Genomic DNA, 24376 nt, shown 5'->3' with positions numbered 1-24376 from the left:
TTATATGCAATCTAGTTCATATGTAATAGCACCTCGCATTTTTGACACTTTATTCTTGCTCTGAAATTTTCTTGAAATTTGATATAATAATAGAAGATGAAATGACTCATTTTATTTATTGTCATTAAATATCATATAACTTAGCAACACGCGGAGTCCAGTTCTGCCTGTAATGCCATTTCTCATCACTAAGAACAGACACTGTTGGATAGATCAAGATTGTTTTTAATACTGTATGTGAGAACTTTCTTAGAAGTTCCCCAAGGATGAAAGTTTGGGCAATTAAATCTCTTGCCCCAGTGACTGATACAGGTTGGATCCTGCAACATTATCTTAGGGGACTATATTTGTTTTTAACACTGTCCTTATTGTAGTTATTTGTGCTTTTTAGAAGTTTGTTTCCAAGGAACTCCATAAGTCTAACTAATTATATAGATACTTGTGCCAAGTTTAATACACTTCATACAATGTTATATAGGTGAAGTTGCATTCACATAACTAGACAAGCCATTGGGGTCTTCCCTTCTGTGTGTCCTCAAATGGGTAGAATTGATTTATTGGATGTGATGGCTACAAAGGGCAATAGGCAGAAACTTTGAACATTGAAACAACATTGGAACCCATCTCGTTGCATATGGAAAGCAATTGAAAAGATTCCGTTTAGAAAAAAATGCTTTCAATTTTAAATAACATTTTGATTTTGTATTGACAAAGCAAGGACCACTTTGCATAATCAGTTCCATAGCCTGTATTCACTTATAAAACAGGAAACATATGGATGTAATTATGTTCTCTTGGATCATAGTCAACCTCTCTTCCAACATCAGGCTCCTATGAAATCAGGGAATTTTAAAGCAAAAACCTCTATAAATCTCTTGTATATACAAACATTTGGAGACTGCGTCTTGCCGTCACAGAGTGACTCTCAACAATCTACAATTAAAACATTTTAAATAATTTTGTTGTAGATTTAGAGCAAGCCAATTGTTCCATTTTTTACAATGAATAATGATTTTTGTAATTAAGGAAACATTTTTGAATGCCGTTAAATACTTTATTTTTCAGTTTGCGTGTTCCTTTAGATTGGTGTTTCCTAAAAAACTTTTCATCTCAGAACACCCTCCCCACTTTTAAGAATTACGGACGACCCCACAAATTGTTCATCTGTGTTGGTTATACAGTGTTTGTCGATATTTACCATATAAAAGATTAAAATTGACGCATTCAGTGCTTCTACTGCTTCTCATGATTATTTGATGGGATTTTAATAGGGTATTATATTTCAACATAGGCTTACTAATTTTGATTTCAAGGAGCCCTGGAAAGACCTTGGGGAACCCCAGAGAGCCAGATCACAATTTAAAAAATCCCCAATAGTCCTTCTGACTATTCAGCTGTAGGCTGGAACCATAATGGATAAAGTTGGGTTATCGTTCAGTCAGCTTGATTAGTCTTTATGAGACCTTATATAGCCACGTGTCCATGTCTGAAAAAGGAGAACGGCTCTGTAGGTGGTGGGATTGGATATCTGATGATTTACGACTTTCATGTCCCCAAATCACTACAATCAGTTCTAAAGATGCAGCTTGTTCCTTGCCATAGCACAATTTGGAGCCCACATATACATTTTCCATGCAGGTGTGTGTATATGTATAGATTTATGTGCGTGGGTATATATGTGTGCGTGTGTGTATAAGAAAAAATACATAAAACAAATAGAATTAAGATTAGGCACAGGGACACAGTGGTTCAGTGGCTCAGCTGCTGAGCCTGTCGATCAGAAAGGTTGGAAGTTTGGCGGTTTGAATCCCTAGTGCTGCATAACGGAGTGAGCTCCCGTTACTTGTCCCAGCTTCTGCCAATCTAGCAGTTCAAAAGCATGTAAAAATGCAAGTAGAAAAATAGGAATCACCTTTGGTGGGAAGGTAGCAGCGTTCCATGAGCCCTCAGCATTTAGTCATGCCAGCCACATGACCACTGAGACATCTTCCGACAGCGCTGGCTCTTTGGCTTTGAAACAGAGATCAGCACCGCCCCCTAGAGTCAGGAACGACTAGCACATATGTGCAAGGGGAACCTTTACTTTTATTTTTTAAGATTAGGCAAAAGGTAAGATTTATTTTCCTACACTGCCTGGTGTTCAGCAAAGGTATTGGGCCTGTATAACAAAGTTATATACATATACATGGTTATGTTATTGCTTAAGCTTCATGAAAAATATACAAGTAAAAAAGTTAAATAACAAAATGTAGGTGAAAAGTGAAGAATTCTCACAGCATACCATCTATGCAAAACAACCCACCTCAGAATTATGTGCAGCTTTTATGAATGCTAAACAGGAACTTAATTCCTTTTGTGCACTTGAAACAGAATATTAATTGAATTATACAAAGTAAAGATACTGGGAGCAAGTGGGAAGAACTTATAAGCCTTTTGGCAGAAATATTTAAAGTAACATAATATGGCACCTGCATTTAATCATGGCTATATACAATTATGTTCTCTCTCTTTCTCTCTCCCTCAATTTTTACTCTGTAGACTGCTAAGTCAAATTAAGAAACCAGGATGATCCCTACCCTCTTTCTCTTTTGGAAGCAGATAAAAACTTGTCTCTTCCAAACGGCCTTTGAGGATTAATTGTAACCAGCAGTACCAAATAATTGCTAATTTAATTTTAGCCCATTTTCTTAATACTGAAATTGGAAATTAGGTTGCTGATTTTATTGATTTTAATGCTTGCACAGCACTAAACTGCATTTATACTGTAAATTCTTTACACAGCCGAGAGTCTGCTACATTTCTCACAATGCATGAAAAATAAAATACTTTCAACATTATGTGAAATGTTTCACATAATTGTGCCTGTAGAAGTATGCCTTTACATGTGCAAAGGGTGTTTCCTTTCGAGTTACTGGCGATGACTATGGCTGGGTGCATGTGATACCCTTGGCCATAAAGAGGAAGGAGTCCCTGAGGATTTTCTCCAGTAGTCAAAACTGATTTAAGGGAACAGAGCTGATCTCTGTTTAAAGAGCCACTGAGCCACTGAGCCATCCAAAGATGTTTCCACAGTCATGTGGCTAGCATTACATCCCAGAGTGCTGTTACCTTCCCAGCAAAAATGATACCTATTTATTTACTCACTTTTGTATGCTTTCAAACTGCTCGGTTGGCAGGAGATAAGACAAGGACGGGAGCTCATCCATTGTGCAGCGCTCTGGCCTCGAACCTGTTGACTTTTCAGCCAACAAACCCAGAGTCTTAACCAGTGAGCTTTCACACTGTTCCCAAATTAGTGCTAAACCCTGGTTTATTTATTTATCATTTAGAAGCCACTCATTTCCTACCCCTTACATGAACCAATTCGGGGTGATCTACAAATAGACCGAAAAAATAGAAAAGCTATATATAATGATTACAGTTAAAAACGAAACTAAAATAATTAAAAAGATGGGAAGGGACTTCAGGGTTCTGTGGACCCCAAGTAAGTAAGCAGAGCCAGGTCTTCAAGCGTTTTTACAAAAGGTCAGGAGGATGGAGGGTCAGGGGGGTCTTCTGCCTGTGGAATGGGTGGAGAAGGAGGTTTGATGTATGGCCTGGGTAGCTGGAGTATCATGGGGTGTTTTACCTTTCAATGTAGTATCAAAAGTTGTGTTTTAGGGCCCTGCCATATGGACACTGATTTCCCTCTCACAGACATAGATGATTTAGCACAGGGGCCCCCAACTCCCAGTTCGTGGACTGGTCCACAACATACCAGCAACCAGGCTGTGGAAACAAGCAAAGCTCCCTCTGTGGGATGCAGGCAGCATGCAAAGCCTCCAGTCCATGGAGAAAACCTTCTCCCTAGAACAGCTCCCTGGAGCGCAGAAGGTTGGGGGCCTTTGGTACATACTAAAAACCAATACCAATCAATGTGGCTTTGTCAAAAGCTCTAGTGGTACAGACTCTGCAGTTCAAATATTATGGAGAAACACCGAAAAAAGCGGAAGCCACCACATTGGATTTTTCTTGATCTTGAAAAAATTCTTTGAGCGTGTTCTGCATCAGTTAATCTTAAGGAATGTGCTAGGTGACCACGGTGTTCCTAAGCAACTCATAACAAGGGCCCAGGTGCTATAAACAAACACCCGCAGTTTCATGTGATGCGCTATCAGCTCTTCCGACAGCTTTCGAAAGCTAAAAGTTGGCGTTCATGAAAGTTCAGCATTATCACCATTGCGGTTCATTCTCGTCATGGATATTATCCCAAGAGAACTCTAACCTGACAACCCCTTGACTTTGCGTTATGCTGATGATGTCATGCTCACAGCTGCCAGAATAACGGCAGCACTTTGCATAAGCTGCCTTTGCCAATTGTGCCTGTGGCTCAACATCCAAAAGGCTGAGTGTCGGCCTGAGCCCCGAACAAGCCAGTAGTGAAGATCTAGTGAAGACCAAGACCTTCCATTGGTCTTCACTAAACCTTGGTCAACACCTAGGATCCCATCTACAATGAGATGATGGCAGCATCAAAGATGAAACAAGGTTATCCCTTGAGGCTTTATACTCTTACAGAGCTTTGGAGCATGCCCACTACTTGGGATGACTGGTGTGACAGAATTTAACATTTAAGCTTTTCCTTATTTGTGAAGAGAATGCAGGAGTAAGGACTCTTTTGATGCTATTTGTGAACGGCCAGTCAATTCACCAATTTTGGTTGTGCCACCTTACGCTACGGGGTTACTTTACCAGGTTTCTCTTCACTTCAGTGAAGAAAAAGAGAAAACCATTTATGAGGAAAGTACCTAAAAAGAAAATTGACCCATTTAGTCATTTCCTGTGCTTGTTTAGTCTTCTTGCTAAGAGTTGACACTGACTTGATTGCACATAATTCATCACTTATATCACCACTAGCTCAAAAAAAGGACAATATAATAATGTACCGCAACTGGATCTGTTTTGTGGAAGTGAGTGAAGGAGAAAATCCTCTGCTTTTGAAACAACCCGTAGTCTTTTCTTGGGGAGGGAAGGGACAGATTTTTGTAATACCCACATTCACCCACCCCACCCCCGCTCTAAATTTGGCTAAAGTATCTGGGGTTATGAGTTACATACTCACTATTGTTTTTCCCAAGGATCCTGTATTCATTCATCAGTTTTTTATGTTTCCTGATTAGTGGTTAATTGATTGAGCTAGGAATATGGAGGTCCAGTTTCTAGTGCCCTGTCAGGCCTGGAAGCTCATCGGGTGATTTTGCACCGTCCACTCCTCTCAGGCCAATATCTCCTAAGATTTCCGTGGGAAGAATCGAAGGAGAGATTCAAATGCCCCCTTGAGCTTCTGGATGAAAGGCAGCGTACAAATCTAATAAGCAGAATACAATGGCGGTTTCTTTCTGATTTAGCAACCCATGATTAAAACAAAGCTTATTTAACGTAAGGTGTGAAAGCAGCCTAGGCCCTTCTAAATGTGCTCCAGTCAGAAATATCTTAATATAACATTTAGCCTTAAACAACTGTCACCATCTTTTTTTTACATGTTAGGATAAGCCTATCTTCAAAATATGATTCTTCTGAGTTTTATAAATAGTAGATTGTAGATAATCAATATTATTTTCAGAGAGTAGTATTAGAAGGCAGAATACATAGTCAATTAGACATGTTCAACAAAAATACAGTCTTATCTTAACAACTTGATTTAAATTTACTTTTCTATTTTTACATTTCATCTCGCCTACAGTATTTCCTCAATTAATAAATACATACTTCCGTTTACGCCAAGGACAAAAAATAACTATGGTGAGCCATGATGAAAAATGTTAGTGAAATTTAAACATTCATGGAGATAATTTTTCTAGACGTAGTATCAAAAATTTGAATGTGGTTATGGATCTGGTTTTTATTTTTTTTAATATGGTAACCCGAAAAATTACAAGGCTATGGGGACTATTTATGGATATTTGAACTATCACAAAATCTTATAGAAGATGTGCCTAAATATGGAATTTGAAGAACAGAATAAGTCAGGGAAGGCCAAACAGTTCAAGGAAGAACCAGTTATGTTTTTCTAGTAGCATATTAAGTCCCTAAAATGTCTGTTTCTAAGAACGTTATGGGGTTTCTTGAATTTTGATTCTTATAGGGACCTTGCAAAAACTCTTCTTCTGATACAATCTTAAGACAAAGGAGGTATCACTTACAGACTTACAATATTGCCAGTCAACTTGAGTCTAACTTACATGCCAAAAGTCTCCAGGAATTGTTCATGAGTTCGATTATTTATCCTCCGAGCTGAGAATGGCAATTCCAGCCTTCAGAGAGCTTTGGAATATATGCATTATTTGGGATGACTGATGTAACAGAATTTACCATTTAATATTGCCTGAACTTTGAGGACTGAAGAGTTTTGCTGTAATATATGGTTTTTGAAATATTCTGTGCAAATCAGCTCTATTTTTATTAATAATTTAAACTTCCCTGCATAGCTTATACAAGCTGGAAACATTAATGACATGCTACCTTATTTCATCTGTTGGTAATAATCATATTCCTTTTGGCTAGATTATTGAACATACACACACACCACACACATAAGTCATCTGCTGTGTCCTATTTTATTTCCCCCCTCTGCGATAGTCATTATTCTTTCAGAAGTTATGGGAGGAGGGAAAGTTTAGGGGTTTTTTGTATTAATTATACTGACTTGTTTAAATAATAAAAAAGTAGCTTAACAATATTTTTAATGTTCCCCCCTCCCCAAAATGTGACTTTTTCTTTTGTCCGTATTATAACAGAAAATGCCTCTTACCACAACCTACCCAGCCTTTCATAACAGATGGTGTGACAATTTGCATTCTAAGTAGCTGTTTCAGGTGCATCACCTGTCTGTAACTTGCTAAAGTTGCTGAGTTCCTTCCTGAAATTATAGTGGCTGCCCTCTGCAGCTGCCAAGTGATCTTGAGAAATGATCATCCTGTCATTTCTAAGCTTTAAGGCTTTAAAGGATTACAGCCAGGTGGTCAACTTCGAACTGAACCTGGCCGCAGCCAACTTTCTGTTCCTCAGTTGCCACACATAGGGGGAAGGGGGGGGAAGGAGGTTAGAATGCCCTACGGGACACAACAAAGAGCTTTTTTGTGGGAACTGGCAGCTGATAAGGTTGGGGAAAGAGTGACTAAAGAGTCCACCAATTAACCCAGTTGGTAAACATAACCTGTGACATTTAGAGATGGGGTTATTTCCTAGTTTAATTTTATTGAATTTTATTTTAGATTTGGTTTTCCATTGAAGCTGTGCCGATATGATGTACTCAATAAAAAAGACCTTTGAGAAGGAGCCAAGATTCAGAGTTCTGATTTGCTTGGGTTTGCTATTTGGAGCCTTGACACAGGTGCTTTGCTCACCCCCCTATGTATGTACTCTGGAGCCCCCTTTCCAGGCTGAATTCAAGGCACTGCACCACCCTACTATTAAGGATCAAGATACTAGGTTTCTCATACCATCAGATAATAGTTGATTCACCATGCCATTTAGCAACAAGTTAGATATAGGACAGTAGTGGATTTAAATAGTTTGTAGATAATAATATTTACATATCCATAACTTCTAATCTTAGGCTCTGGATTAAAGTAAACCATTCCTGAAGAGCTCCAAAAGATTATGGAAGGGGACCTCAAGTTTTTCTTAGATCTATTCCTACAAACTAGGTTCTTCATGCAAGATATAATCATTGTGACAATTCATGTTTTGTTCCAGAATTGCTATACAGCAGCAGTCCGATTATATAATAATTAGTAAAGCATGTATCTTCTTTGAATAATCCCCTCACTTCAGAACTTGGTGGTAAAGCAGCTGATCCATTTCCAGGAAACTTTAAGGAGGATAGTTCAATCTTCCTTCAAGGTTCTGAGACTTTGTAAGGCAAAATCTTACAAGCAAGACCAAATCATCTAAAAAAAAGGACTCCTAATTGAAATATCTCAAACCTTTTTAAAAAAAGGTTATTTTTTATCACTATGAGATTCTCTTTGTTGTTAGTTAGAATCTTGACAAATCTGGGACAAAAATCCAGCAAGAAGAACTTCAAAAATCAATGTTCTAAAAACCAGGTATAAGACAACTTTTCCTATTAGAATTATTTAGGTAAGCCAAAAGGCAGTCTATCACCTGGCTGACCTACATACATAATACCATGTTCAATATTTTATTTGAAGCAAGGAAGCTACATTGATCTAGGGTAATAAGGGAAATAAACTGAAAGAGGTAAAAAAAATGACAACAGGAAGGAGAATGGTACACCAAACTCATAAAATTATGAAAGCAACTAAAACATGAGAATAGGTTCATTTCTTATATAGCAAGAATTTGCTGAGTAAGAACAGAAAGGATAAGAAAAGCGTCCTTGCAATGAAAGGGAAGGGGGAAAAAGAGGTCAGATCATGAAGGGAAGAGACGACACTGCATAGATTGGAAATAACAATGAAATAGCAGTCAAATCAAAACTTGCTGGTCTTTTATTTTTTTTGTAAAAGAGACCATTTTTAAAGTTATGGCTGTTTCTCTCCCTCTTGCTCTGTTGCTGTTCTCTTCTGCCCGTCTACAAACAGCAGCTGAATTGCTGGTATTTGTAGATGAATAAATCAGGTTCAAATAATAAATGGGGATGAATCAATCAGATTCAAACAGACAATTCATCAGCCATTTTTGCCCTGTATCAGCCAACCTGCCCTGTATGTTAGCTTTCCAGGAAAGGAACGTGGTTGAGGGCCATCAGTTAATTACTCACAACTCCAGTTCACATTGCAATAAACTAACCTTTAATGGGGAAAGCCCTAAATTAGGCACAAAGCACAGATCGCAAATTAAGACAGAAGCCTTGTAAGAATTAACATGTCTCAAGCCAAGTGTTCAAATGGTGAACTCTTGAGCAGATCCCCATAGAGTAATGTCCCAAATACATTTTTCATAGCTATGTCTCCTACGGGGTAGACAACTTTGAACAGCTGACATTTTAAATTACAATCCCCACAACACAAAACAGTATGGGAATTCTGGGGACTACCATCCAAAACATTTAAGAGCACTAAGTTAATAGCTACAAAGGGAAATATACTTTTGTTATTCTTTTCAAATAATTAAACTTGTAGAATTTGTTATAATGACATCACTTTGAATTAGCTTTTTTTAGAATTAGAAATTTTGAAAATTACTTTCAGGAAGTTTTGAAATATAATAGCAATATTGATGACATAATTTAATACTGATGACAATAATGATTATAAGACCCAGTTTGGTCTAGGTTAAAGCATCAGGCTAGAAACCTACAAACTATGATTTGTGGTCCTGCTTTCTGCATGAAAGTCAGTTAGATTGCTTTGGGGTATCTCTCACCCCACCTCACTCCATAGGGTTGTTGTGACGGGGGAAATAGGAAGGAGTACTAGGTATATTCCCCATCTAGTTATTTATAAAAGTAGTAAGTGGGCTAAAAAATCTAAAATAAAGAAAAACCCACAGTAAGATTTGAAAGACTTACATTTGCACTGGGAACCCTTCCACTGACACAGATGACATCTTGTTTTTGAATTGTTAGTATCTCTTTTGAAAGCTTCAATCGGATTTCATAGGCATTTTCAGATATTTCATCATATAGCAAAGCAATTCCAGTTTTGGTCTGTAAAGCAAAATAATATCACAGATCAAAATGACAGACTTGTGAGCATATTTTTCTTTTCAAAATGATAAGGTTGTCTCTATAATGCCATATGTACCCATCTATAATAACAGATATTTCTCATCTATTTCTTCAGAGCAGCGTGTTAAGAAGTTACAGGGAGATTTTTAGGGAAAGGATTCCAAGTTCCAATTTTCATGTGTTAACCTACTACTGATACCTAATTTAGTACTTGCGCACAAGCAAAATTATATAGCATAACTGATAAAAAGGCCTCATCTAATTCCATCCCCATTTTGACAAAGAAGACCAATTCTTCTCCATAGTCTCCTAAATAATTTATGAAACCCCCACAACTTCCAACGTACCACTGCTGTCGCTGTTTCCTCCCAATGCTAGGCCAAAAACTTTTTTAACCATTTTAGTAAGTCACCTCAAATTCTGAAAATAATTTATCTAAATCACCCTGCAGTGCAGAAAAAGGAACAAAAATCTACACTGCATTACAGTTTCTATTCAAGTAAAGGTGTTTACTTTGGGATAATAAGCTATTTCTTGGCAAGCAGATCAGTTACAGGAGACACCCATTAGTTTAGCAACTACAGAAACTTATGGCACTGTTGAAAAAATGGATTTACCATCGGTCTTTGAAATTCCCGCTGTCACAAGTATCTCCGTGATCACATGACTGTGATCCAGACATTCAGGTGGACTAGCTAATGATAACATCACAGTGAACAACGTCACGTGATTGCCACTTGTGACCTTCCCTGCAAAGTCAATGGGGAAGTCAGCAGGGAAGATTATAAGTTGGCCCAGTAAGTCTCTCCTGCTGATTCCCCCCCCGCAAGGATTCTACAGGGCGGGGCATAACCTTTTCCTAGGGGGTCACAACAAGATTGACAGCAGTTTACAACTTCCGCGACACCTCATTTTAAAGCCCATAAAAAACTGAATTGAATGAGCTATTAAATGTTAAATTTGCTTTAAGAATGGCTGGAAAATTCGATTCGGAAGAACAAAGGATCATTGACAGAATAAAATGCATTGCCTTTCGAGAGGCTCGCGATGCTGGAGCGACGTTTATCAATCAAAAATGGATTGCAAACAAATTGAAACGTCATCCGGATTGGGTTACTGATAATTGGAACAAAACAGCCCAAGAATGTTTCACAAAATTTGGAGAAGGGCGTCCTCTGCAACTGTCCCAAGAAAGCAAAGCCATCATTGCAACTGGCAGTCGCAAACAACGAAAAGGAAACCGAAAAGTGGCCCAAGAAATCCTTCAAATTCATGGAAAACGAATGACGTCTGGCCGGGAAATTCGCCAGATCTCAATCCGGCAGAGAACATTGGGGCCATAATTAAGGATGAAGTGGAAGCTCTGATGATTCAGGAGCAAGGTCAAAATCGATATTCGGTTGAAACTTTGAGAATGAATTTGGAAACTGTGTTGAAAAATCTGGAAAATCGAACAGAACTGTTTGAAGATTTGTTGTGTTCTTATCCACCTCGTTTGAATGCTGTTCGAAGGGCTAATGGTGGTCATACTGACTATTAAATCGTGTCAATAAACTCAGTTTTTGATGGGCTTTCGAATGGTGTATGAATTATTTGTGTTGTTATTACAAGTGTTGCTGTGACCCCCTAGGAAAAGGTTATGCCCCGCCCTGTACTGTGGAGTGTGAGGTCCATAGCATCCCCCCCACATCCGCAGCACCACTCTCACTCCTGTAGCTCCTGCTGACCCACTCAAGGTGTCGTCCAGTCTCCCCACAGCGCCCTCTCACACGTCACCCATGTGCCCCCTGTGCTCCTGCCTCTTCCTGCTTAACGACCCCACACTTCCTGGGATTACAATGGCAATCGGGGCTGCTGTTGCTAAGCAATGCAGTTACCTGATGTTACCTTTTAAGACTGCCTTTGTTAGCCATGGGAATGCTGGTCCCAACTGCCATCACAGCCTGAAGACCTCTATTATCTTTGGGCAGTGCAAGAATAATATACATGATCCTGCTTCTTCCTTCAACATTTTACAAAACTACTGCAGAGTTTTGACCTTAGATTTAAAAACATTTCTACAACCTAAAAATTATAAAAACTTAGTATAAAAGTAAAACTCTGAGGTGGGGAAAAGCATATCTGAATTAAAACTGAAGAAGATAAGCATTGCATTAAATTTTCCGAAGTAGGATAACGTTTTGATATTATGCAGGAAGTCTGCAAGAAACAAGACTTCTGACCAAGTATTCATTTTTTATCTGTCATTATATTGAAAATACAAGTAGAAATGTCAGATATCGGCAAAGGAAGCAACAAAGTAATAAAATTTATTGCATGCTTTTTAGATAAAGTATATGATAAACTTGAATTATGGAACATTTTATGTGAATATGGAGTTGAAGACTGGCTGATGAATGTGATAAGGGTAGGATGTAATGGAAATAAAACATGCAGGTGACAATAATTCGACACTGAGCCAGGAGCATCAAAAAAGAACCAGAATGGCCATGAATGGGGGAAACCCGCCCACCCTCAAATAAAACAACGACAGAGGGCTTCTTCACTGACTTTGCTTATGAGAAGTTGGCAGAGAAACGTGATGGAAGGCTGCCCAAAAGATGGTGGGTGTTATGAGAATGAATGAATGAATGAATGAATGAATGAGAGAATGAGAATTAAGAGAATGAGAATTAAGATAATGAACATTTCTTTTAAAAAATTAAAAGTACACGGTAGCATGTATCTGTATACTTTGTCATATGGAAGTGAAAACCGGGTATGTTGGGTAAAACATAAACACTAAGCTGAATGTGTTAGAAATGTGCTATGTTAAAAAGACATTTTTGTAAAACAGAAGGGATAGACTCAAGAATGAATGTGTACCAAAAAGTACATAGACATAGTACGGTCATATAAAGAGAATGAATGAGGATCAAACTGCCAAATATATGGCATAATTACTGCTGGCATTGGGTACAATAAAGTAGAACTGCCTGTGAAGGAACTGTGAAAAGGTTGACAGGAAGGGGAAGATTAGGAAAGTTGTAATCAGATGAAATTGATGAGAGATTTTTAAAAAGTATGGAGAGGTTTGGTGAATAATGTAGGTTAAAAATAGATTTTTTTCCCTTTTCTTCTCCCCCTTCTCTTACTACTTATCCCAAGAAATAAGAGAGGACTGCTTTTCATTTAGAGTATTTAATAGTTTTATAACGCTGTGAAAGTACTCAGATCCTAGCTTAGTCTGGTTGGAGGCTGTAAGGGCCTGGATGGAAGAAACCAGCTGCGACTAAACCCTAGCAACATGGGGTGGTTGACCTCCTGGATCAGGGGAGTTGATATCTCTGACTCTGGATGACATAACACTCCCTCATACAGATGGGGTGCACAATTTGGGGTTGATTTGGACTCACGGCTCCTGTTGGGAGAGCAGGTGGCCCCCACAGCCAGAGGGACCTTTGCATAAATCTATCTTGTGTGCTAATTGAACTCATTCCTGGCCAGGAGGGCTTGCTCGTGGTCACCCATGCTTTAATCACCCTCCTATACAGACTACTCCCATGCCCTTGGAAGACCATCTAGAAGCTGCAACTGGTCCAGAATGCAATAGTGCACTCGGTTTGGGTTGTCACATGGCAACATTACTGTTGTATGAGCTGCACTGGCTTCCACTTGCAGTTCAAAGTGCTGGTTATCATCTTTAAAGCCCTACACAGCAGAGAGTCAGGTTACTTGTGGAACCAACTCTCCCGGAAGATATCTGCCCATGCGATTAACTTAGACAGACCTGCACTCCAAATCTTTTCCCTTGAATGTTGCCATCTGATGGGACTTCTGAGGCGACCTTTGGTGGCCACCTAGTCCTTTGGAACAGCTTCACCCTGAAGATCCGAGGGGCTCCTGCCCTTTTTGTCCTTCAAAGGGCTGGGAAGACCCAGTCTCTCCCCAGGCTGGCTATGAAAATATTGGATCTAGTGCTGGGAATAAGGGTATGTTTGCGATGGTGGCAAATATCTGTAACATGGGTTTAGGGTGAGAGTAAGGGTTCGTTCTCCAGGAATGTGGGACGATTTCTGAATGTTTCATTACCTGGCTAGGTAACATCTTCAGCAGAGTTTAGGGGATATCTGTGTCCTTCTGCTTTAAAGGCTTTATGTGGTCAGTGATGGGGAAGTCACACCAGTTAAGGATCTTGTGATGGGTCTTGTGAGGGATTCGGTGTGGGTGTGTCGAGTGAGGTCTTGTGATTGGTATGTTTGGAAGGTATGCTTTAAACTATGTTTTGTGGATTGTTGTGCAAAATCTTTAATTATACAAACTATGACTTGGGTCAAAGAACATCAGTGTGAAGCTTTCGTCAGAAAGAAATACGGCCTTCAAGAGGAAAGACGCTGACTTTTTCAGTGAATAAAAAAGACAAAGTCTCCTGGCTGCTTCGCCTGCAATCTCAGAACAAAATTGAATCTTGCCGTCTCTACTGTGGATGATCCAAAAGCTCTCTTTTTAAATTAAATATGGAAAGCCTCATCTTATCTGAGTGGTTTCAGGGAACATAGGATCCACTACTTATAAAGCAATTCCTGAAAAGTATTTTCAATAAAGAAAAAATACAAACACATATAAATGTAACTTTTTAAAATTTGGGGGGTTCATCGAGATATAGGTGTAAATCCGGTTTGAGATTGGAGTCATTTGAAAATTTTGTCTGTTTAAAAATCCTCAAAAGAGGTTGAAAATTCATAAAATAAACAATAATCTGCACGCATTTCATGTTGGCAAATAACCATGCATTGTCTTGCGGTCAATGAATAGCTATAGGATGCCTTTACCACTGAAGGAGGGAACTGGCTCATAATGGATTTGGTTTCCAAACTGAGATAAAGAGGTTTTCTTTATGTCCCAGCCGACTCCACGTTTCGGAAATGAGATATTTCATTTCTATACAAACACGAGGGAGAAAAATACCTCTCAAATATAATCAAAAGTAGCAAGTGCACTTTCATCAGAATGAAACTCTAATATGCCTTCATCTTTTATGTGAACAAGCTACGCTTTGATGTAGCTTTAGAGTAACGAACAACCATGTCTTCTTAATTTGAAGGTACAGCTCCTGTAATTTGGGCATTTCACTACGTGAACAGATAATGGAATTAGAAAAGCATGATTTTGCTTTGCAAAGTCAAGATGACAATGACTAAGGCAGATAGGCAAGCTCAAAGAGAATGCTGGTAATGGCTTTGGAGGAGTTACAGGTTACTAAAAGGAATAGGTCAAAATCCTGCACATTTCTCTGTACATCAGTGGGCACCAACTCAGCAGCATTTAATTAACTAACTATTTTTATGCCTGGACAGCCAATGCAGTCTTCTAGTTAAGATACTGAATTAGTGTCAGGAAGATCCAACTTCAAGTGTACTTTCACAGAAATTCACAGGTGTTTCTTTCAGCCCAACTCCCCAGCACTGTTAATAGAAAAAGGAGGAGTACTATACACATTTCTGTTGCTCCTGAATTTAAAAAGAATACATGGTAAGTTCTGATCATCTCACCTGACATTCAATGCAGAGAGAATTACGACAGAGGGGAAAGAAATGAGAAGAGTGGAAAGAGAGATTTACAAAAACCAACGCTGCGAGAGAAAGCCAAAAGCAACCTAAAAAGATTGCCAGTGTTTTGCAAGCTGCAATATTTTACAAACAATTTAAGATTATTTAAGGCGTGAAAAAGTCCTTCATTTATTTTTTTTAATCTGACTTTGGTGAACGACAGTGGCAGTCTTCAAAAAAAACTCTTGTCAGGAATTGTGCAATGCTAAACAATATGAAATAGATTTATTTCATAAAATTATAAGATACTGTCATTGTTCTATATGCTATATGTTAAATTAATATGCATATTTATTTCTTCCCTAATTGTAGCACCAACGAAACCATTCTTTTTTTTCTCTCGAGGGGAGGGGGGGTTGCACAAATATCATGTCAGGGACTTGTGGTGGGTATCAGAATGTGGGATTTTGTTTGAGTATTCCTTCCATGCAAACTGAATGAATCCACCTGGAGAGAAATGGGATGATGTAAGCAAGCTGTCCCAAGTTATGCAAATGTCCTTTTCTGAACAGCTGCCCTGCGTGCATATAGGAATTCTTCACAGAATTAGGGATATATACTTAATGCACTCCACCCATATTCTCCAAAATCAACTAAGGTGAGGGGCATGATAATATCCTGGACATAATAAATATTTCATTCTCGATTCTCTAGACACAACTAGACATTAATAATCTCTTACAGAATAAACTGTGGGGGAATAACTCTGATTAAATATGCTGAGCTTAGTAGAGAGAGAGGGAAGGATTCCTGAGGTTTTTCAGGAGATGTAGGCTTTTTTTTAAAGAGAAAGGTGTAGCTAGATATCATATCTCATATATGTTTATGTGTATGAAGGTTGTCAGGGGCTGTCTTTATTTATTTTCCTCTTTTAGGTAAGATACACAAAAGAACCATATTACTTTTATCTTGAAGGGAGATTTCGAGGCCATCTCAGCATGACCTGCTCCCCTCGCCCAGGAAACCTTCCTTCATCTGCACTACAAATACTTTTTCCCCAATGTCCTCATTGTCCTTTTTGCACTGAGCCAGGAATGAGGTCAGCAGAGGAAAAGGTGTGATGGTTTTGCTTGAAATCTATACCTGGCCTTCATTACATAAAAATGCAAAAGAATCTACTTCAGAGCACCTGGTCTTCAAAAGTATTGAGGCCATTCAATACATGTCCACTGAGATATAACACCAAATAAACAAAAATCCTGAATGGGATAAGGTAAAATATATGGGTAGTTCCCAGTTAGCAACCAGTAACTTATTCAAAATCACTACAACACTGAATGAGGAGACTTATCTCCCGTATTCAAAGTTGCAGCTGTTGCGTTGTCCCCAGGGTCACATCATCAGCATTCGTGACCTTCACTGCCGTCGTCCAATGAAGTCGATGGGGAAGCCTGCAGGAGGTCACAATTGATGATCACATGTCATGCTTAATAACTGTGCAGCATTCGCTTAATGACCACAACTAGAACTGCCTGAATTGCTGCTACAAGTCATGATATTGTACTCTACAACTGTGTCTCTTAGATGATGGAGTTCCCAATCCCAATCCCCACTCTAGTTAACCAAGGACTATCCATAACAACTAAAAACAATACATATATAAAAAACCTGAGTTAAGACCGCATAGTAAGGAATAAATATACGCAGCTCTCAAATAATTCAACTTTGGTAAAAAAGATGATACACAAATTTCATCAAATACACGGGGCATGATCTTACATCTCAAAAGTCTTGAATGGGTGTCTTGGGGTTATAAGGATCTGAATGGGAAGATATATACTGAAGTTGATCCCAACAAAACAAACTTGCCAATTGTCCATAAACCAGTTGGCTATCTTCTTTGGTAATAACTGTGGATAGGGTGTCACCCTCCCTGAAGGAGCAGGTCTGAGAACTGGAGATCCTTCTAAACCTTTGGCTACTGCAGAGTAAGCAGATGGAAGGTTTAGAGCTTTCAAAAGACACTACTTCAAGAAGATCCTCACCTTTATTGGGATGGCCAGGCACCCCCAAGATTCTTGGATTAGTAGGTTCTAGAAGGAGAGGAACACTGCAGAGTGTATATAGGATGCAGGGATCTGTAACTAGGGATGCGGTGGCTCAGTGCTACGATGCTGAGCTTGTCGATCAGAAAGGTCAGCAGTTCAACGGTTCAAATCCCTAGTGCTGCATAATGGAGTGAGCTCCTGTTACTTGTCCCAGCTTCTGCCAACCTAACAGTTTGAAAGCATGTAAAAATGCAAGTAGAAAGGTAACAGCATTCCGTGTGTCTTCAATGTTTAGTCATGGTGGCCACATGACCATGGAGACCTCTTTGGACAGTGCTGGCTCTTCGGCTTAGAAACGGAGATGAGCACCGCCCTCTAGAATCGAGGGAAATCTTTACCTTTTTAAAATAAAAGTAGCTTTAAATGCATGCAGTATGTTTTTCAGTCTAATCTACTTTACAGGCCAACGTCAGTCTTCCAAGTTTGAATGTTTTTCCCTTCATTCTTTTTCTTTCTGTGAAATGCGCTATCTGAGGCATTTTTATAAACTACTTTTAGTCTGGAGTCAAGACATTTATCTGATAATTGCCTTGGTAACAGATATTCCTTCTGTTCTCCTTCAAGGCCATCCTCTATACTCTCTACAAGTATATACTTGAGGGGATGAGACCTCATCTGTTGTGTTGCAACAATGAAGATGATCATCCAATCTGGAAACTGGCATGGGTCTTGTGGCCTGGCCTCATTGAGTCTAACAAACTGACACTATCAGCTGTTGAACTTATTTCTCTCTGTTGGCTTCTAGCAAGGCATCAAAGTGACACACGGTAGTTGAAGGATATTCTTGCCCTGCCTAGGACGCTGGGGTTTGGGGCTTTTTTGTCCTAGAGGCATTCTGTGATAGATTGCAGATTTCTTTTACCCAGAACCTACAGTATTGACATGGTGGTTAATAGTTTCGGGGCCAGATGGCATGTCTGGGAGGGGTTTTCTTATCTTTCCTAGAACGGACACTTCACCTGTATGTTGAGAAAGTGATTGATGCTCTTGCAAACCATGCGATGTTTGGTTGCTTTGACAAACATGAAGGATGGGTTAAAGTAATATGTCCGTGTGGGGGGGGGGGGAGTCTGAATGTTATCACACAATCATATGATCTATTAGCCCCCACACCCATCTGTAATTGGAGATGGTCACTGTCTATGTGCCCATCTTTCTATATTAGGGGAAAGGGTTTTTCCATAGACTGGGGGTGAGGCTGGTATGGTTTCTTTGGATGTTCTGTACTTTTACGTACAATCTGCTTTAGTAACAGATGGGAAAATATGTTTGTGTTAGTATCTGCTGCCTTTGCTTTTGTGTTTTTGGGGGATCAGGTTATTTGTAGTTTTATTGGACATTGAACATTGGCTATTTTGTTCTCAGGCTCGATTTGGATCTCATCTACTATCTCTGCAAACAAGACGCCTCTGAACAGGCCTAATATTAGAATTGATTTTAATTTAAAGTCTATATTCCAGTTCTTCACATTTGTGACGACCACCATGGCTGAGGTTGAGAACCAGGCACTGTCCAGATTAGTTTCACCATAAGGCTCCCTATATTGTGCCTTGAAAGGGGCTCCTATGCTATGGAGGAATTGGTTAGATTAACTGTTTGGCCTGTAAGATAGAAGCACGAGGGGGTAGAGTTAGACTATAGTGTAGCCTTGGCTTCAACCTTGGTGAAAAGGATATGGATAGGTTTCTGCAGAAGGCAGGTGATTTTGGCTCATGCAGTTCGACTTTTCATCTTTTTCCTTCTTGTCTCCTGTGATTTGATCCAGCGGGACAGGCCCAAAATCTGTTCCCTGATCTTCTTCTGACCACACAGTGTTTGGTCACTGATGTGGGCCTGATGCAAAGAAGGTGTGGCCTGATTTGGCATTCTATGATTTTTTTTTGGGGGGGGAGAAAAGACCAAGGAGTTTTGGAGGAAAATTGCCTAATAAAGCCAGCTAAGAAACTTAGAGAGAAAAATAGTGAGATGATCAGCTCCCTGACACAACCTGCTTTTTCCCCACCCATTATCCAGGCCATCTTTGTTTCTCATATTCAAATCAAGGGTGAGCAGGAATTCATACATGATATTGTTATCATGTTTGAAAACTCTTCCTCTATACAGCCATATGATTTGCTTCATTCATTACTTATATCAAGTTTCTCAACTAAAAGGGTTACAGTATTAAAAAACAGCCCCCGGTTATAATGCAGGCATTAATGTTAATGACATTAGCCTTGGAACAGGAGTGATTAACAGCTGGTTCTCAATCTGTGTGATCTTAATCATGAGAAAGTAAGCAGTAATGGCTTGTTTAATTACAGTAAACGCAGTGTGTCACCAGCTAATTAGATATGATTGATTATTGCTAACTTCATTCTCTGCTCAAAATTAGAAGCAAACATTTGAATTCAATAATAAATGCTCAGAATGAACTTTAAGAATGTCACTTTGAGTATGGTAAAATATATTAAAAATAAAAAAAAAGTCAACAATGTTGGACAGATCAAGAGATGGGGCAAAACAAGGTTCAGTGATATTCAGGTATAAGCCCTTTTGGGTAATAATGACCTTAAAGGAAACAAAATTCACAAACCTGTTCAATGAGAGGTGATGGGTCATAGGCAAGGAGTCAAACTGAAGTCTGTCTTAGCCCCATCATTGTGGAACATGAAGCCCCCCCCCCCCCCGGTAGCAAATTAGCCCCATGCTTTTGGTCTCCAAGAAGAAACTCAAAACTTTTGTTTTTAAATGGGCCTTTGATTACTTTGATGCCTAATTGAGGTGATTGGGACCTATCTCCCTCCCCCCTTCCTCTCAGTGTGTGTGTGTGTGTGTGTGTGTGTGTGTGTGTGTGTACTGTTGGACAGCTTCACTGGCCAGCCCTGGAATATTTTCACCAATTTTCCAAAAACATCACATTTAGAAGATATCCCATTCCTCTCAAACAGCAATAAGCTATAAAAGAACAAATCATCAGCAACTGATGTCCCAAAGTGAGCAAAACTCAGATCTTACCATTAGTCATATTGATGAACCTGATTATTTAATTTATTATTAATGGTATTCCATAGGGTCAAGTAAGACTTTACAGTCCAGTATAGGTTTTTCATTGACTTCTAACTTAACTTAAATACATTTAGTTTTACTTGTAACTTCTACGGGGAAACCACTTAAATCTTAACATAAACATAATAGTTTAGCATAATATTTATCGACAAGAGTCCAATTGCTTTATCAAGTTTAATCTTTCTATTGCCTACTCAAACGTAGACTGAGCAATGCAATGCAAATGTATCAATGCATCAGAAAGAACGGCTGTTTGGTGGAATAATTAGCAAAATAAATTGTGTGAGAAAAATACATATAACGTAATGACTTCTGCAAAAAACGAGGATGAGAAAAGAATAGGAAGATATAATGTACGTGCAAATCAAAGGTTGAAGGCTGTTTGTTCAAGGACAGTATATATTGGAAATTAAACAAACTTGAGAATAAATTAAATGCTTAGCAAATGATTCAAGACTGAGCAACAGATTAATCCGTCAAGCACCAAAATAGTTATGTTTGACGGAATGTTTATTAATGATGGGGAAATGGATGAAAAATTGTAAAGCATGAAAATATGTGTAAAAATATAGTAGGAAGTATGTGCAGCATATGGCCTGTTGAGTGGAGTAAATGTTTGTTGAAAGGAGCAAAATTGGGTGTATATAAGAACATGCTTCTTTCTACCTTCTTCTATGTAAAAAAGAATTGAGTATGTCAGGAGAAGCATAAAAAGTAAACTGAATACAGTGGGATCAGTGATTTAAGAACTGCTGTAAAACCAGAAAAGACAAAAATCTAAAGGTAATAAATTGTAGTGAGTCAAATACAAAAATGAGCAACCAGTATAAAGAAACATATTGAGATACTAGTTTATTTGTATTGAGGGAGTGAATGAGGAACAAATTGCAAAATAAAACTCAATGTGTCAAGAGGAAAGAAAACCCAAGGAAGTCATTTTAGGAAGTTGATGAGAGCTTTAAAAATGAGAAATCTAAAGGACAAGAGGCAACATTTAAATTACTGTAGATGCATATAGTGGAAGAATAGAAAGTATGGAAAAGAGATAGTGAAGGATGCTGGTATGAACTAGAATTCTTATCTCTTGCCTTTAACATTTTTTTTTTTGCTTACTATTTACTTTTTTTGGTGTACGTTGCACAATATTGCTTATCTCAAAAGGGAACTGTGTGAAGGGATGAAGTAAGCAACCCTTTCTTTGTCCATGAAGACTGAATGCACCGCAATGCCAATAACACCACATACCAATTCTGGATTCAGTCTGTAACCTTTATCTTGTGATTATTTTGAAGTAAAACCCTCATGGCTTAGATAATATCTATTCTAACTTTGAATGTATTTCTTCTGTGTGTAAAGTGACTTGTCCGGTTTTCCCTCTGGGCTTCAGATCCTACATCACCATTAGCACCACCTGAAATATGGAAGCTTGAAGAGAAGCAACTTTTATTTTTGGAATAAACTCAGCCTTGTCGCATAACTACTGATCTAATCATTTTTAGGAATGGCTAATATGATATACTGGTTTCACTAAAAAAAGAAAAGAAAGAAAGAAAGAAAGCAGTAGATTAAAACTTTACTAGTTAGGAATTCTGGGAGTTAAGAGCTCCAAAATACCTGGAGGAAAGGAGGCTAGAGAAAGATACGCTAGTTAGTCCCAAAGGTGCTTTTTCAAGAGGCAGCTGGACTTTCTAGTTTTTCTTCGAAGATATTTTGCTTCTCATCCAAGAAACTTCTTCAGCTCTGACTGGATGTGGGGAATGGAAGGATTTATATTCCTTGCAGATAGTTGGTCGTTTTCATTCTTTTAGTGAGTTCTTAAGGCCACCTGGAAGTTTAGCTGTGTCCTCAGGGTCACCTGAGTGGTGCAAATGGATGTGGAGCCTTCTGGGAACTGTTGAAAAGACTGTGTTGTAGACTGGAGAGAGATGATGCTGTATCCTTCCCCCTCTGTTGACAGAAGGCTGTTCAGTTTTGACACAGATGATCTCTTTGACCCCTCTTTCAGACCAGCTGTCCTCTACGTCCAAAATGTGGACTTTGCTGTCTTCAAGAGTGGCCTTTTTCTTTTAAATCCACATGGACTGCTGAATCTAGTCCTGATGGGTGAGTTTGTTTGGCCATTCAGTCAGAGCTGAAAAAGCTTCTTGGATGAGAAGCGAAATGTCTTCGAAGAAAAGCCAGAAAGTCCAGCTGCCTCTTGAAAAAGCACCTTTGGGACTAAGTAGCTTATCTTTCTCTAGCCTCAATTCCTAGCTAGTAAAGTTTTAATCTACTATTTTTTTTTTATTGGTGAAATATATAAAAAGTAATATAACAGTGAGAGCATAGTAAAACATTCATACAAATAGCAATTAAAGAACTAAAACTTAAAGAAAAGGAAAAGAAATATATTCATGTAATATTAATATAAAACTAGCTCAACCATTTAATATATTATTTCTATATCATATAAAAGTCTTTGCTTTATCTTAAGTTTAGAATAAAAAAAAATACAAGATTTGATGCAATGCTTATCTCTTGAATTCATTAAGTGCTTAACATTCTCTTCCTCTACATAATTTTCTTTGTCGAACTTCCATACAACAGAGCTGGTGTTTTTCATAAAAATTAAATATCACATTTTAACATAATTCCTTATCATATTTACCCCTTTAACACTATACTCTTCTCCAAAGTTATACAGGTAGTCCTCGACTTACAGCTATTCATTTAGTGACTGCTCCAAGTTACAACAGCACTGAAAAAAGTGACTTATGATCTAGCCTTACACTTAGAACCACTGCAGCACCCCCATGGCCACATCATCAGAATTCAGGCACTTGGTAACTGGTATTATTTACTCCAGTTACACTGTCCTGAGGTCATGTGGACACCTTTTGTAACCGTCCCAAGTTTAGGTTCAATTGTGGTTGTGTATCAGGGACTACCAGTGGATTAATTGGTGCACTGAACTGAACCCCTGAAAAAAGAACCTAAATGGGCATGGACCAAATCAGTGGCTCATACAAATCTTTTATCATTTTCTGATATGTAATTATAAATTGCAGCACATTTTCTGTGCATAAGACTGTTTTAATCTCATTTCAATTTGATAATAGTACTGAATTGACATCATTACAACAACTCTTTGTTGCAATGGAAATTTCTCCTTTTCACTTTACATATACGAAATGCAGAACTAAGCTTGTTTTTCAGTTTAATTTTTAGACTCCATCACAGCTTAATCTGCAAAAAAAAATAATAATCAGATATTTTGAAACTGGTTGTGGATTGTTTACATTCCCAGGAGTTTCTTCACATACTTTATGTAAATGGTGCCTTGAGGATTTACTAGCAGGTTGTCCAGTTTGTAAACCAAACAATAACACATTTGTTTCTCTCTTACGGCTTTCTTGAATTCACACAACTTTCATATGTTTGTTTTCACCAACTCAAGAAATGCTGAAATTTCTATACTTGAAAGAGAAATACAGTATATTTCTGAATATATGGTGGAAAAGTAAATATGCCTTGTCATATCTTTGCTTTGTTATGACAATAGAAAAGAAATAGCATGCTTTTAGAAGAGAAAGTAATACAAGTCGATCCTTGTGCAAATAACGCCAATTGCCTGGTGTTTAAAAGACACAACAGCTCAGTGAACTGTGTCATATTTATAACAAACTGACATTAAAATCTAAGGAAATTGATGAAACTTCTAATTACACACACAAACACACACACACACACACACCCCTCCTGAAAAGATGTGGAATTATTTTTTGCATGTAAGCAAACAAGCTGGATTTGAAACAAATAAGAGGTGTGTTTAATGAAATGACATAACCAGTACTGATCTGAACTGCACTTGACTTAAACAATTGTAACTAAAGCGTTATCCTTGCTTGCTACTATCTATTCACTAGCTTGTAATCAGAATTAGAAAAAGAAAGCAACGCCATATGTTAATGGAGAATGCTTTTGTAAAAAGAAATGATGGTCATGAGTTCATGGCAAATACCCAAATCAAGTCTAGA

The 24376-nt window shown here is 38.4% G+C and overlaps 1 protein-coding gene across 4 annotated transcripts in view; it reads right to left on the bottom strand.

Annotated features, from left to right (window-relative positions):
- Positions 1-24376, bottom strand: part of SNTG2 (syntrophin gamma 2) — a 228335-nt gene that overhangs the window by 131502 nt on the left and 72457 nt on the right. For 3 of the 4 annotated variants that reach the window (XM_032213408.1, XM_032213409.1, XM_032213410.1), the window contains exon 2: positions 9518-9655. In XM_032213408.1, coding sequence (XP_032069299.1) covers positions 9518-9655 — 138 coding nt within the window. Of the gene's footprint in view, positions 1-9517; positions 9656-24376 lie in introns of those variants that run through there. The other variant, XM_032213411.1, reaches the window with a different exon arrangement.

Source organism: Thamnophis elegans, chromosome 3 (genome assembly GCF_009769535.1).
Source record: "Thamnophis elegans isolate rThaEle1 chromosome 3, rThaEle1.pri, whole genome shotgun sequence".
NCBI classification, from domain to species: Eukaryota; Metazoa; Chordata; class Lepidosauria; order Squamata; family Colubridae; genus Thamnophis; species Thamnophis elegans.
Note: the sequence above shows the minus strand (reverse complement) of the source record. Positions and strands in the feature narration are given on the sequence as shown.